At 39.5% G+C, this 13,877-nt stretch overlaps 1 protein-coding gene and 1 pseudogene across 10 annotated transcripts in view; both read right to left on the bottom strand.

Annotated features, from left to right (window-relative positions):
• megf11 (multiple EGF-like-domains 11) overlaps positions 1-13,877 on the bottom strand; it is a 78,597-nt gene that overhangs the window by 13,453 nt on the left and 51,267 nt on the right. For all 9 annotated transcript variants that reach the window (XM_085166840.1, XM_085166843.1, XM_085166842.1 and 6 more), the window contains 5 exons: positions 9,933-10,145; positions 9,279-9,453; positions 3,604-3,724; positions 791-954; positions 562-664 (listed from right to left, as the gene is read on the bottom strand). In XM_085166840.1, coding sequence (XP_085022966.1) covers positions 562-664; positions 791-954; positions 3,604-3,724; positions 9,279-9,453; positions 9,933-10,145 — 776 coding nt within the window. The remainder of the gene's footprint in view (positions 1-561; positions 665-790; positions 955-3,603; positions 3,725-9,278; positions 9,454-9,932; positions 10,146-13,877) is intronic.
• On the bottom strand, positions 12,485-13,871 carry LOC146515462 (uncharacterized; annotated as a pseudogene). Its single transcript, XR_014875149.1, has 2 exons — positions 13,519-13,871; positions 12,485-13,293 (listed from the first exon to the last, which is right to left on the bottom strand). The product of XR_014875149.1 is annotated as an uncharacterized LOC146515462 (transcript).

Genomic DNA, 13,877 nt, shown 5'->3' with positions numbered 1-13,877 from the left:
CTTGTGATAGCAAAGAACGATTGATACTCTGGTGAATAAACGCGGCAGCTGGTTTAATCAAATTTCCCAATAAAATGCAAACTCTAATAAACAGAACCAAAAATAACAATATCACAAGACATATCTAAAAATCTTGAGAGCAATGTGGGCCAATTATTTGATTCAGTTTGCAAATATTTAGCTGATGATTCAGTTCAGTCCTTGTGTGTAGCCGGCATCACATAATATAAGCATGATTGCATACCAGCTTCCAGCGTGCCAGCCAAGAGAATTAATTTAGAGCTCAATTCTCAACATCTCTCATTCGGCTATGCCACCGGCGCAGTGGCAAAACAAATTGAACATTTAATTAACAAAACACTGTGTAGACATTCTGTAAACATACTGTACTGCACAAGCCATGAATGCTGCAGCATATTTTCCTGTTATGGTAAATCAGTGTGTCTGACTAGCATCTAATGTCTTTGATTTTCAGCTAATGAAGATAACTACTAAAGATGGGCCGCTTCTGCTCCTAAAGACAGACTACTTTGATTTTGTTGTGAAAAAAGGAGTACAAACCTGTCCAGCCAGGGTAGCAGCGACAATAACCGCTCACTGGGTCACAGCCATCGGCGTGGCTGCAGTCGCAGCGCTCACGGCACTCCAACCCATACGTACCCTCCTGACAACGATGATAATAATAAGAAAACTTGATCTAACTCTTCTAAAATACAGCACAATGATGCAAAAGATTTAGCTGGGTCTTCACATCAATCTCTCAGTTAAAAAGAAAGAAAGACAGACTTACAGGGCAGGGCTCGTCACAGTGCTCTCCTCTCCAACCAGGAGAACATGTGCAAGTGCCATCTATAGGATCACATGCAGCTCTGTTGCTACATAAGCATGTCTGATTACAGCCCAGACCCCAGGCACCACTGGAACAGAGGATGGAGCAGTCCACACCCTGCCAACCTCGAGTAAGAGAGAGAGAAAAAATCAAACTATAAACATTTATACAAAAAAAGCGACATGAAGGCAGTTGCTTTATGTTAAAATTACCAGACAACTGAACAGTCTAAATCAGGGATGTCAGCTCATTTTATATCATTGGCCTCATACAGTCCACTTTGATCTTGAGTGGGCCGGACGAGTGAAACACTCCTTTCTATGAGTGCAAAGAAGTTTAACTACCCACTTGATCCATGAGATATCTTAATAATAGAAAAAGAAGTGCAATGTCAACTGTGCATCTCAGTTTTTCGGCACACCAAAGGAATTCTGCTCTGTCATCACGACTCTTTCGGCATAAATTGCAATAAATGTGTAAAACTTCAGAAAAAGTTCTGCAAGGTCATTCACAGAAAATGTTGCATTTTATAATTACTGTGGACCCATTGTAATAAACTGTCATTTCTATAATAGTGAAAAGAACAAAAAAAAAAACTGGAAGCTTACTCAAAATTAATTGTTTATCTATAACTTTGTTGTAACATCAGTGATCATGAGGAAGGTCTTCATCAGAAAAAAAGATGGAAAACTTAAGAAACAACTGTTTAAATCCTGAAATTTAGGTCCTCCATCACATTTTAAAAATCATTCCAGTAGGCTGGGCCGATTTTTGCCCTCAGGCCTTATGTTTGACATCTTTGGTGTAAATAATGGTCAGCTACAATGGTTTTTGCCCTTGTGCTTGAACCCTAAAGATTAATTTAAATAAACGTGATATGATTCAGCTGCAAAGAGAAAACACACCTCTAAGAATGGCGATGTATGAATGAGCACAATAACTATGGATGGACTTGTATAAATTTATTCAGTCCTACTGACTTTGGAGAGTTCTTAAGTTTCTCTTTAGTGCGTCCAGTACAATGGGTAAAAGATTTTTTTAAAAAGCGGTATATTGATAGCATCTGGACTTTGTTAACCTCTTCAGTTGTTCTATTGTGTTCAAATATAATAAAGTTTTTACTTCCAGAGAAATATATCTACATGTCCTGGATATATTGCCCCCAAAACACTGAATAGACTTAACTGTTCGCAGTCAAAATTTAGCGCACGATTTCTCTTAACCCACAAGTTAACATCTGTGTGCATGAGTGAAATCTCTCAGGAATAATTGATCTGGGTGGTACTATTGACTGTGTATACTGTATATTTGGTGCACACTCTTTAAATGGGACATTTGGTTATTTTTCATCTTTTATCTGGTGGAAAACAATACAATCTGAGAAAGGAAACTGTTTTTATAGGCAATGAGAGGTTAGAAGGTAAGAAGGATTTGATATCAGTGAGACATTTATGCAGTGCTGTGTAAAAATCTTGAGCCACCACTCATTTCTTTATAGTTTGCTTCCAAGGAGCCAGACTTTCTTGTAATTTTTAAAGTGGCCTGCAGCAATAGTTCTCCAGGCTTTCTGAAGGTCCTTGAAAGTTCTTATTTTAACTTTGGCTACTTTTTCAGTCATTTTTCAGTGTAGTCTTTACTGTCTTTCACAGAAATATATCTTTAGGCACCTTGTTATTAGCAGTCTGTCACAAAACCAATAATTTTTTCCCATTTCTTTAGTTGAATCGATGAAAAACGCCAAAGATAACACAGTTTGATGGCCATAACATAATATTTTTGCACCAGCAAGGTGATTCCCAAAGTGCTATTGGCCAAAAACGTGGCATATCTTGGCATTGTGTACAGTGTGTCCTTAAACACTCTGAGGAAACTGGACAAGTGGAGGACAAAAGAAAAAGTGGCAGATCTGAGTTTAAAAAAAAGAAAAAGTTGAACTTAAAATCAGTTGCAACAGGTTTTTATTAAGGGATAAATCCAGATTTGAAGGTTTTAGTTTAGATTGTTGAGGAGGAGTTTAGGACAGAGGTATGATAGTGACCATCTACAGCCACGTGTAAAGCATAGTGGAGGCTCCGCCATGATTTGGAGTTTGAGGTCAGCGGTGTTGTGAATCTTGTCAAAATGTATCGCATTGTCAACAGAAAATAGCGTCATACATTGATCCATCAAGTAAAACCATCTGGAAATTGTCTGATTGACAGTGGCTTCATTTATCAGCATGACAATGATTTTACACACACAATTGCATACTATCAGTCATAGATTGGCCTCCCCACACCATGCTCGTTATTATTAGGTGCTCTTCAAGAAGCCTGGAGAACTATTCCTGAAACCTACATGAAGAAATGACAAAAAAAGCTTGCCTAAGAGAGTTCATGCTCTGCTGAAGAATAAAGGCGGTCATACGAAATTTCATTAGAATTTACGAACAGTTTTTACCTTGCATGTTGCATTCTCATTCATGTTTGCACATTTCAATGAATCAATGCACCTATTTCACATTTTCCTTGAGAAACACATGGAAATGAGGGGTGGCTCAAGAATTTTGCATTGTACTGACACCATAAAATTTTGTCTTAAGAAATTAAGAATAGCTTATGTCATGTATTATTCATTAGACTGAAAAATTGAAAACAACCCAATGCACAGAATGCAACTGAATTTAGTCCATAAGAATTTATGTGTACAAATGTTCATCCATCTGTTCATCTGCACAGCCAGTACACCTTATCTCATGATATAGAAGACTTGTGCTCAGCCTCATGATTCTTTACCTTCCTTGCAGAGGCAGGAGCCATCAACAGGAGAGCAGGATGCATGATTATGGCAAGAGCAGGTGGACAAGCAACTACGTCCAAACAGACCAGGTGGACACACTGTAGAGCAGTCCTCACTCTGTGGGAGAAATAACGCAAAGTTATGCAGCACACAGCCAACATAGCAATAAATGCTGACACTGGCAGACTGAAAAAGGAATAAAATAGTCTAAAAGGATGTGGACTGAAACACTGGGAAGGTTGACTCTAATTCTCTGTATAGCTTACTAAGCTGTTTACTTAAACAAGTCACATTGTGCCTGTATGGAGACTGAAATTGAATGGATTTAAGAAAGTAACTGAAGTTCAAAGGAAGGACCACACTTGATCAGCTCAAGCTATCTCTTCTTAACTTCCAATTATGCACTCTATATATTCTGACAGCACCTGCTCTGAGCCATGGTTTGCCTTTTGCAACCCCATTTCACCCCATATCTCAACTTCTCTCTTCATCTCCATCTCCCGTTAGATTTCCTTTTCAGCTGAGACGCAGGCAGGACTCCAAAGTTGGAGAATCCCGACTTTTCACCGCTTTCTCCAATCAAGCAATGACTAACTTTGCACTCTTATCTAATCATCTTCACTCTATTAATGCAATCTTTTGAGTTCTTAATAAACCAAAGTCACATTAAGTTACTGCCCTTGCCTTGTGAAATTACTTGCGGAAGATGTATTTTGTAAGCCTTACTCTATAAGGGTGTTCAAAATCTGACACTGTGGACCCCACTCAAGCAGTCAAGACAATATTGGCATTCAAATGGAACTGGCACACTGAAATGAAATAAAAATATGGCTCATAAGCATAACAAGTTGCTGTTTGCAAGCTTCCCATGGACTGGATTACACTACACTGCATTACATTACATTGAAAGGTAAAGAAGAACATCCTGGAGTTTGTCTGAGATCTGATTTATGGATGCTTATTGCGATGGACATTGGAGATGATGAAACCGTCATGAATTGTGAGCTAAACTAAATCACAAAAATATGTAAAACATCTGTGTGTTCAAACAGACAAAGAAACTGGATTTTTGAGATCGAACCACTTCTGTGGCTTCAACTTTACCGGTTTGCTGAGTGAGCCAAATTAGCATGCCAAACGGCAGCAACAAAAAATGGCAACTTTTAAGATACTCATAATGTGTCCTTTGGCACCAGTGTCCTTGACACACTGTCAGCAGCAGTCTTAGACACAGAAAGATAATGGTCCACTTATAATGAGCAGATAAGTCAGCATCAGGAGATTGAGGCTTGGGTTAAAACATGCACCTTCCCCACATTAACCCTGCCCATAAATGTGATGCCAAGGGGTCCTTTACAAGTTTATTATTGCAAAAACGGTAATTAGATTACCGTTACTTTCCCGTAGGAACGCTGCGTTACTGCGTTACTAAAACCGTGATTTTTTTGCGAGAGCGTCTCATGACAATGACGTAAGCGAGTGCGACGTTTGTGACAACAGCTGTGTGCAGATCAACAATGGATAATATATCGAGTACGAGAGAGTATGAGCGTGCAGCGTTTAAAGCGTGGAAGTACTGACCTTACTTTGAGTTTGATTCCATAAAAAGTGACAAAAACATTAGTGTCCGTTGTGCGTGGGAAGACAACTTCTTTTTACAGCAAAAAAAACCCCTAAACAAGCACCAAGTGCGCTACGACATAATGGGAAATTCACAGAGAAACTCATGGATTCTTCAACTGACCGCTGCGGCACACCTGCACCAGGGTAAACCTCCGCCTACCCCACTCCTGCTTTACAGGTGAAAATAGAGCAACAGGGCCGCTAGTCTTTGATTTTATTTATTTTCTGCTGTGTTTTACTTGCATCTATTTGAAAGAGTGAGTGTAAACAAAAAAAATATTTTATTTTATGTGCTGGAATGAGCAGAAAATAGGTTTAAATGTTAAACAAATTTCTTCAAATCAGAGAATGTTGCATATAATTTAATGTTTGCTTGATGCATAAAGTTAAAAGATTAAAACTGATAAAACAAGTTAAAAAAAAGAGACTTTTCCATTTGATTACATTTTGTATGACGGATTATGCAGAAAAAGTAGAATTGGGCTGAAAGATCTATCGCTTTATCACCTATTCAGGTTGTAAATCGTGTTTTTAAAAAGTAACTAAGTAACTAAGTAATTAATTACTTATACTAAATAAGTAATCAGTAAAGTAACGGTATTACTTTTGGGGGGAAGTAATCAGTAATTAGTTACTGATTACTTTTTTCAAGTAACTTGACCAACACTGGTCACAGCACTGATGGCAAAAAACACATTGTGCTCGTCTGTGAGACATTAGCAGCTTTCCATGGATTTGACAGCATGGGAATGAAATGGGGCTGAATCTTGTGGTGAGAACATTGTATCTACATTTTAGCACATTGGCCCTCATCAGGCTAGATATTCAGCCAAAGCCACACTAGGCAAAAACAGCGATAAAATCCAAGTAAATGAGTTCCACAGTGAAATGGATGGACAGGATCCCACAGGTATCACTCTTAGACCAACTCTCTAACCTCTCACTCTAATATACCATAGAAAAGATTGGCAGCCACATTGGCACAGCCTTTTAGTGTTGTTGCATTAAAATTAAGTATCTGGTAAAGGACATGAAGTACTCCGTCTCTGTCCTCTGCATCCTGCAGTCATTAGAATTTCTCTGCTTTAAAGGCTGAGCACAACCCACCTCCACCGCTCTTGTCCCTCCCTCAGCTAGAGATCACAGCCAGTCTATGGATGCCCACACCCTTTGTTTCAAACCCTGACTTGAGTGACAGGTGACACAATGATTTAGAGTTCCAATTAGAGGCCCAGAGGAGTCCTGAGTGGCTCTTGCTTCGCTCACCAGAGATCTGGGGGACTGCTGGCTGCTCACTGCTCTCATTATCATTTTGAACTCAGTTTAAACATGAGGCAGGAGGAGATGTGCCAGTGGACGCCAGGGGCAGAACACACATCTTAAAACATCTCTCCTCCCCGTACACCACATAAAAGCGCCTGTCTGCGAATGAAATTTTTATCAATCGGTTGCAATAACCTTTGTTCTGCCGCAAACGACAGCTTCAAGACTGCTAACAATAGCAGTTCAGTTACAGTTGTTAAGTGCGGCAAGAAGTTCGACCGGCTGGGGGGTGGGGGATGGGGGAGGGCTGGACAGAGGGGGACTGGCAGGGAGGTGCAGTCTTTCTTCAGAGCTCAGGCAATTTACTGGTGACTGGACTCAGGGATAAAACGTCATACAGCCACAAATGACCACATGGATTTTGCTGCCTCCATGACTGCGTCGAATTCCACTTGGTTTCCCCCCTCACAGTGCGGACTCCAGTGGTTGGTCTGTTCTCAAGTGGGGAAAGGCAGCTCTCTCATTAGTCGACTGATTCATATTCCTTCTGAGCTGGGAAGGATAGAAGTCTGGATGTGGAGAATCATTATTAATACACGGGCTGTCAGTCCATTGCATAGGAGCAGCAGGACCTTACATAACTACGCAGCCGATAGAAGCAGTAACCAGACCAGACCAGGTCGTCCTTGGCCAAAGCACTAAATTCATACCTATTAGTATCTTAATGTAATTGGAGTGCATTTTTTTCCAGAAAGCCACTAGCTGACACAACATTGATCAGGCTGGTACCCTTCGAGACTAGATGCAAATGGCACCACTAATTACCAATCATTCTCACTCCTTAACAGTTCATCTAACTGCTGGGTGAGTGAGTGCAGTTTAAAATTCATGCAGCATGGTTGAAAATGAACCTCTGAACCTTCTGATGAGGAAAGAAATCCCTGAGAGATAGGAAAATTGTTTTCACCACCTACAAAGGCAGACCGGAATCCATTCCTAATGCATTCATATTTCAAATAAAGCGGTACCAACAGAATCTGTAGAAAAAAATTTAAAAAAAAAAAAGAAAGACACCTTACAGAGTCCACATGCTGCAGATTGCAAGGAACAATGCCTGAATAGGTAACATGTAATCACTTTGTCCCAGTCAAAAAGAGCATGTCCAATTACTAGAGCTAAATCAAGCGTGGAGGTGCTCAGTCTGCTCAGACATTTTGCTTGGTTTGCCCCCCGATGGGACTCCAGAACAAAGATGCAGTGGGGAGGCTTAGTCTTATCAGCTGTCCCCCGGGGAAGTGACTTCGCTTGCAATCATAGCCGCAACACCATCATCAACCACATTTTAAAAGCTCCATGTGATAATAACCATGTGTGATGCATGTCACACAATTACAGGTAGCAGCTACACAGCTCTACCTCTGTAACAAAGTGTTTGCACAGCAGCAGCTTTGTTCAAAGTACAAAAAAAAAAACTCTCCACACACACTCAAACACACCAATCCTCCATATGAGGTGTGTCTGGTCCCATCTGACTGCCTTCTTTTCTTTCCAGCTCCTGCCCTCTAGGTCTATTTAATGGATCTGGCAGTCCTTCCCAGCAGCCGCCAAAGAGAACAGGTGGAGCAAATTAAGACACAGTCTGCGGCCCTGCTCGGTAGCTCAATTCACCACAGTGGCCTGCTGTAAGACACAGGCAATTTCCACCGAAATGTAATGTTGGCAGAAATGTACCCTTGCAGTCGCTGTTGCTCTCTAACTTCAGATTGCAAGACAAGAAATACAATAGGAAAACTGATTGAAGTTACCCAACTAATTTGACAGTTGTAAGAGGGAACAATGTGGCTGCAACAAAAAACGACTAAAACGAAAACATATATAGGTCAAGGATTCAATTTTATTCCCAATTGGTCCAGGAGTACAGATCACTGATGCTACAAGACATATCGACTGTATTTGTAAAATACACACGACCCATTATTAATGTCTGCACTGGGAGGTACCAGAGGATTTATTGTGATGCGGTAGAGCACATTTATAATAAGGCGATAATAAAATGTCTCACCTTGCTCTTGACTGTCTGTGTACAAAAAGCTTCTAAAGTGAAACTGGGACAACTTCCAAAAAAATTATGACCACACTGACACAAACATTTTACAACAGCCACAAAAAAACATGAAACGTAAGTCAAAGCTGCAACCTTCACAACTTTGGCTCACGGCGGAGAGTTTCACAGCATATGATATGAGACATGCGAGTACAATTATTGGTTAGTGGAGATAGAGATATTCTTCAGTATATTAAAGATCACGAGGAGCGAGGTTACAAATACAATTAACCCTTGAGCATTTCATGAGAAATTAATGTAACCAATAGCATAATTACAAGTTGACATGGTAATTATAGCTGCGAATAAATTAAAATGGACATGCAAGTGTCAACGTGGTTTAGAACACAAAGTCATGAATGCTCAAGGACTGCTCTTTCTAAATGTTTTAAATGCCGTCTAAGCTTATGCTTGTTTTTAATGCATTTTGAGTGCTCTTTTCTCTGTTTTTCCACCAACTTCTTTTTTCCTCCTTTTCCTTGAGTACACATTGGCTGTGTTTCGGTTTCCATAGCGTAGCTGTGGCCCCACCTTGGCATTTTGGCTCTGGGAACAGAGATCTAGATCTCATGAGATCAGGTAAAGGTCAAATTTGAAAGAAAATCTTTAATAAAACATTATCCTGAAAGTGGCCACAGATATGAGTACAATAAAATAGCAATGATTGTACATGATACTCACCATGAACCCAGGGGCACATGTACAGGTACCCGTGACAGGATGACAGTCAGCTCCGTTGGCACAGCTGCAAGTCAGCATGCAACCCTCTCCATAGAATCCAGGCGGACAGGACTCATTACAGTAAAGTCCTGTCCATCCCGCAGAGCAGGTGCATTCACCAGAAAGCGGGTGGCAGCTACAATATAATGAGAAAGAAATATGGGACAATGACAGGAAGAAAAAGGGTGAGGTGAAGTTTGAGCTCTAAAAGTATCAACACTTCATTCTTGAGCAGGATCAAAGTGTGAAGTCCGCGCCAAAAGCCATTCATCCATCTACGCGTCTACGTGCTTGTTTTTGATAGATGAGGTGTCCCTTTTCTCCTTCGTTCTGTAATGACTTCTATGGCCGATGCCCAACTCTTGCCGGAATCAAAGCATTAACATTGCATTAACTATGAATGCTGCTGAGAAATTATGAATGAAGCAAAGGTCGCGATTAAAAGCTAACTGGATGACATGGCTAAGAGGTGTCCAGACTTCAGAATGAGTGCTGGCATAGAGCTAAGATGAGACAAAATTGAGTTGCAGAAATCTTTATTCATATGGAGAGTCTTTGCTTCAGGGCTTGGTCAGAGCAAAGCTGTGTGTGGCCTTGCACTGATGTCTCACTTACCTGACGGTGTTGGTGGTGTTACAGGGGCAGTACTTGTCACAAATGAGGCCGTAAAGACCTGGGGGACAGAATCTCTCCTGGCAATTAGGCCCTTTAAACCCTGTTTCACATAGACAGGCTCCATTGATATGGTGACACTTGGCTCCATTCTGACACTCGCACTTCTGGTTACATTGCGGTCCATAGGTGCCCACAGGGCAGTCATCCTGACATCTGGAGGAAAATTACAGAGCAATGACGGGGTCTTTTAAATTGCTGCTCTAAAAAATGTCAGGTACATGGGGGAAAAAATGAGTCAAGACTTGTAACATGAAAATCTGATGTTGGAAATATTAAAGATTATTTTTGTGCATATATATATATATATATATATATATATATATATATATATATATATATATATATATATATATATATATATACAATGTTAATTTCAACAATTGAATAAACTGAATTGAATAAAGAATAATCTGCAAAATCTCAAACTCTCCTTGGTTCCATCTTTTAAAATGTGCTCATTTTTCTGTCCTTTCTCTAGTTCATGTTTTTGGGTTTCAAACACAGACAAATCCCAACTTTCAGCTCTGTGAGTGCAGTTCAGTTAATAAATGATGGTATTTTTCAACAATGTCAATGCTTAATCACTACAGCATTAAAAAGCCTTTACAAATTGCACATGGTCACAACTACATGAAGGAAATTGAGTCAATTTTATATTTATTATGAGCAATATTGCTATTACAGCCATTTTAGTAAAGCTGAAACATTTCATTTTGGATACATATTTCATAGACCCTAAACCTTCTAAACTCAAAGGAAAAAAAATGCGGGCAAATATTTTACTCTAACCACTCTGTTCACATTTTAAAAGCATAAGATAAATATATAATAGGTTGCTTGTAAAGTTTTATTTGTATTATTATTATTTTATTGTTTTACATTGGTGCCAGTCACCATCTGATTTTATAGCAGACTACATTTTTGTGTGTCTTCAGAAGGTTAGCTGTTAAATAACCCCCACTCACATCTTGCATCAGGCGATCTTAATAGTTCACATGACAGTGTGAGGCAAGGTCTCACGATGGTTTCACCTGAAACCTCTGCTGATAAGGACACTCACCTTTTTCACGCCTTGGCTCGTGTGATGAGGCACATGATCAATAGCGGGTCAACGACCCTCTTAAGGGAGAACACTCAATGGCCATTGTGTTAGGTATACCTTTCAACCGCCTCTTAATGTAAATATCTAATCAGTGAGTCACATGGCAGAAACTCTGAGCAGTTAGCTTCATTTAGACATTGTCAAGACGACCTGCTTCAAATCGAGCATAAGAACAGAGAAGAAAAGTGATTTTAGTGACTCTGAATGTGGCGTGGTTGCTGGTGTCAGATGGGCTTGTCTGAGTACTTGAGAAACTGCTGATCTACTGATCTCTTTTCTCACACAACCATCTAAAGGGTTTATAGAGAATGGGAACAAAAAAATCCCCCCCTGCCTTGTATCAATAGTTCCAACTGGTGGTTGTGTAATGGTGTGGGGGATATTTTCTTGGCACACTTTGGACCGATTAGTACCAACTGAGCATTGTTTAAACAGCCTACCTGAGTTTTGTTGCTGACCATGTCCGTACCTTTATTACAGCAGTCTACCCATCATCTAATGACTGTTTCCAGCAAGACAGCACGCAATGTCACAAAGCTCAAATCATCTCAAACTGGTTTGTTGAAGATGGCAGTGAGCTCACTGTACTCCAACGGCCTCAACAGTCACACGTTTTCAATCCACAACAGAGTACCCATGGGATGCGGTGGAACGGGAGATTCACATCAATACACGCAGCTGAAAAATCTGAAGCAACTGTGTGATGCTATCATGTCAATATGAACCAAAATCTCAGAGGAATGTTTCCAGCACCTTGTTGAATCTCTGCCCCGAGGAAATGCGGCAGATCTGAATGCAACAGGGTGTTTTTGGAAAGTGCATGTAAATATAATACTAAAAAACAATAATGTTTTATCATATTTTACACAATGCAAAGATTCTTTAAGAATTGGAAATTGAAATAAAACTCCAGCCCCAGCTTCAATGCATTAAATAATATGGATATATTATTAACAGTGTTGCCACAGTTACTTTGAAAAAGTAATATATTACGGACTACTGATTACTCCTTCCAAAAGTAACTTAGTTACTTTACTAATTACTTTATTTTTAAAGTAACTAAGTTAGATTACTAGTTACTTTCAGAAGCTGCCAATAACACTCCCCACTGCCTCAACATAAAAACATCAACCGGTTTTGCCAATACTCACTTTATTGGAAGTGTATTTTAACAGTAAAGTCAACAATATATCTCCTGACATTTGAAGTTGAACTTAAAACTTTTTTCCTGACAGAAATACTTGTTTGTATGAAAATACAGAGTCTTGTTACTTCACTTAACATAAATACTTTTTATAAAAAAAAAAAACAAAGAAAGTTTTTGACTTTAACAAATACTTTATAAAAAACAATAAGTCGACTTCATTTAACATAAATACTTTTTATAAAAAACAAACAAACAAACAAACAAACAAAGAGTCTTTTTTGACTTCCCTTAAGATACTTTTTATACCATCCACATGTAAGCACTATTGTCCGCTTTTATAACTTTGGACTAATCTTGTGGAAAAAAAAGAGACTGCAGGTCCAACTTAAATTGCCTTACTTCCTTGCAAGTAATTGATTTAAGTTAATCAACTTGAAAACTTTAATAAGTTTATTAAGTGACTCTGATAAACTTAATTCAATTACTTGTAAATAGTTATTTAAATTGGATTCCCCATTCTCTTTTTTTCAGTATATGTTGTCATTGCATGTTATGGGGGAAACAGTAGAGTGGAGCGAGTAAACCAGTGGTTGTACCTCATTAACAGAAGCTTCTCAAACCTTTGTCAGAAAGTCGATTTCTTTTAGGCGTGAGCACCAAACCTCCCAGACTAAAAAGTCGCTTCACAGGAGCACTTGATGGGGTTGGAGTGTTATACTTTAAAAAAAAATTGTCTTTATGCTTGAAAACATATGCAGAATCTGAAGGTCGTAGCCTGACATCGGGTAGTCCATGACTTCTTTTTCTGCAGAATAGGTCTCCTCCTCTGGCTCTGCCATCTCACCTTGGCTGCTAGATGTATTAGCACTGGGCACACTGGCAGGGCTTTTTGCCAGAGGAGCAGTGGTGCAACACTCTGCTGTCAGAAGCTGTTTTACTCGCTCCCTCCTTCCTGCATCTCTCAGCCATCGGAGTTTGAATTTTGGACAACTGGCAGCTGCGAGAATGGCATCTTTGTTGTCCAGCACACTGGTGAAACGAGTCTGAATAGCCTAAAAAACATAATCGATATTTTTATGCCTACAATTTATTATGTTATTGAATTATTTGCAAACCATGCCTAATATGAGATCAGTATTATGGATTTATTTTGTTTTAGGTTACTTGTAAACATTTTAATTGTTTTAATCTTATTTTTCAATTATAATTAACATTCTGTTCCATGTTTGTGAATTGTATGAAGCAGAAAATTTGACTAATTTCAAGATGGAGCGTACCTGTACAATGGCATCTGGAAGGCCTGCAGTCATCCTGGAGAGGTCATCTTTCACAGCCTGGGTTTTCTGCATCAGAACTTCAAGTGTTGGTAGTAAAGTTCCATATGGACAGTCGCCTTGTAAAATGTCCAGTGCTGCAGTCAGAGGTTTCATGGCCATGCAGAACTCATGCAGGAACTGGTATTCTTGATCTTTGAAGCACTTCAGTCCTAGCTTTGTGCACAGAGCATTCAGCTCACCCATGGGGATGTCTGCAATTCTCTTTACAGCATCAAAAAAGTTCCACCTTGTGGATGTTGGTATTAGGAGCTTTCTTTTGCTGATTTCTTCCACTGTTTCTGATTCAAGTGTAGATCTAC

The sequence above is a fragment of the Neolamprologus multifasciatus genome, chromosome 7 (genome assembly GCF_963576455.1).
Source record: "Neolamprologus multifasciatus chromosome 7, fNeoMul1.2, whole genome shotgun sequence".
NCBI classification, from domain to species: Eukaryota; Metazoa; Chordata; class Actinopteri; order Cichliformes; family Cichlidae; genus Neolamprologus; species Neolamprologus multifasciatus.
Note: the sequence above shows the minus strand (reverse complement) of the source record. Positions and strands in the feature narration are given on the sequence as shown.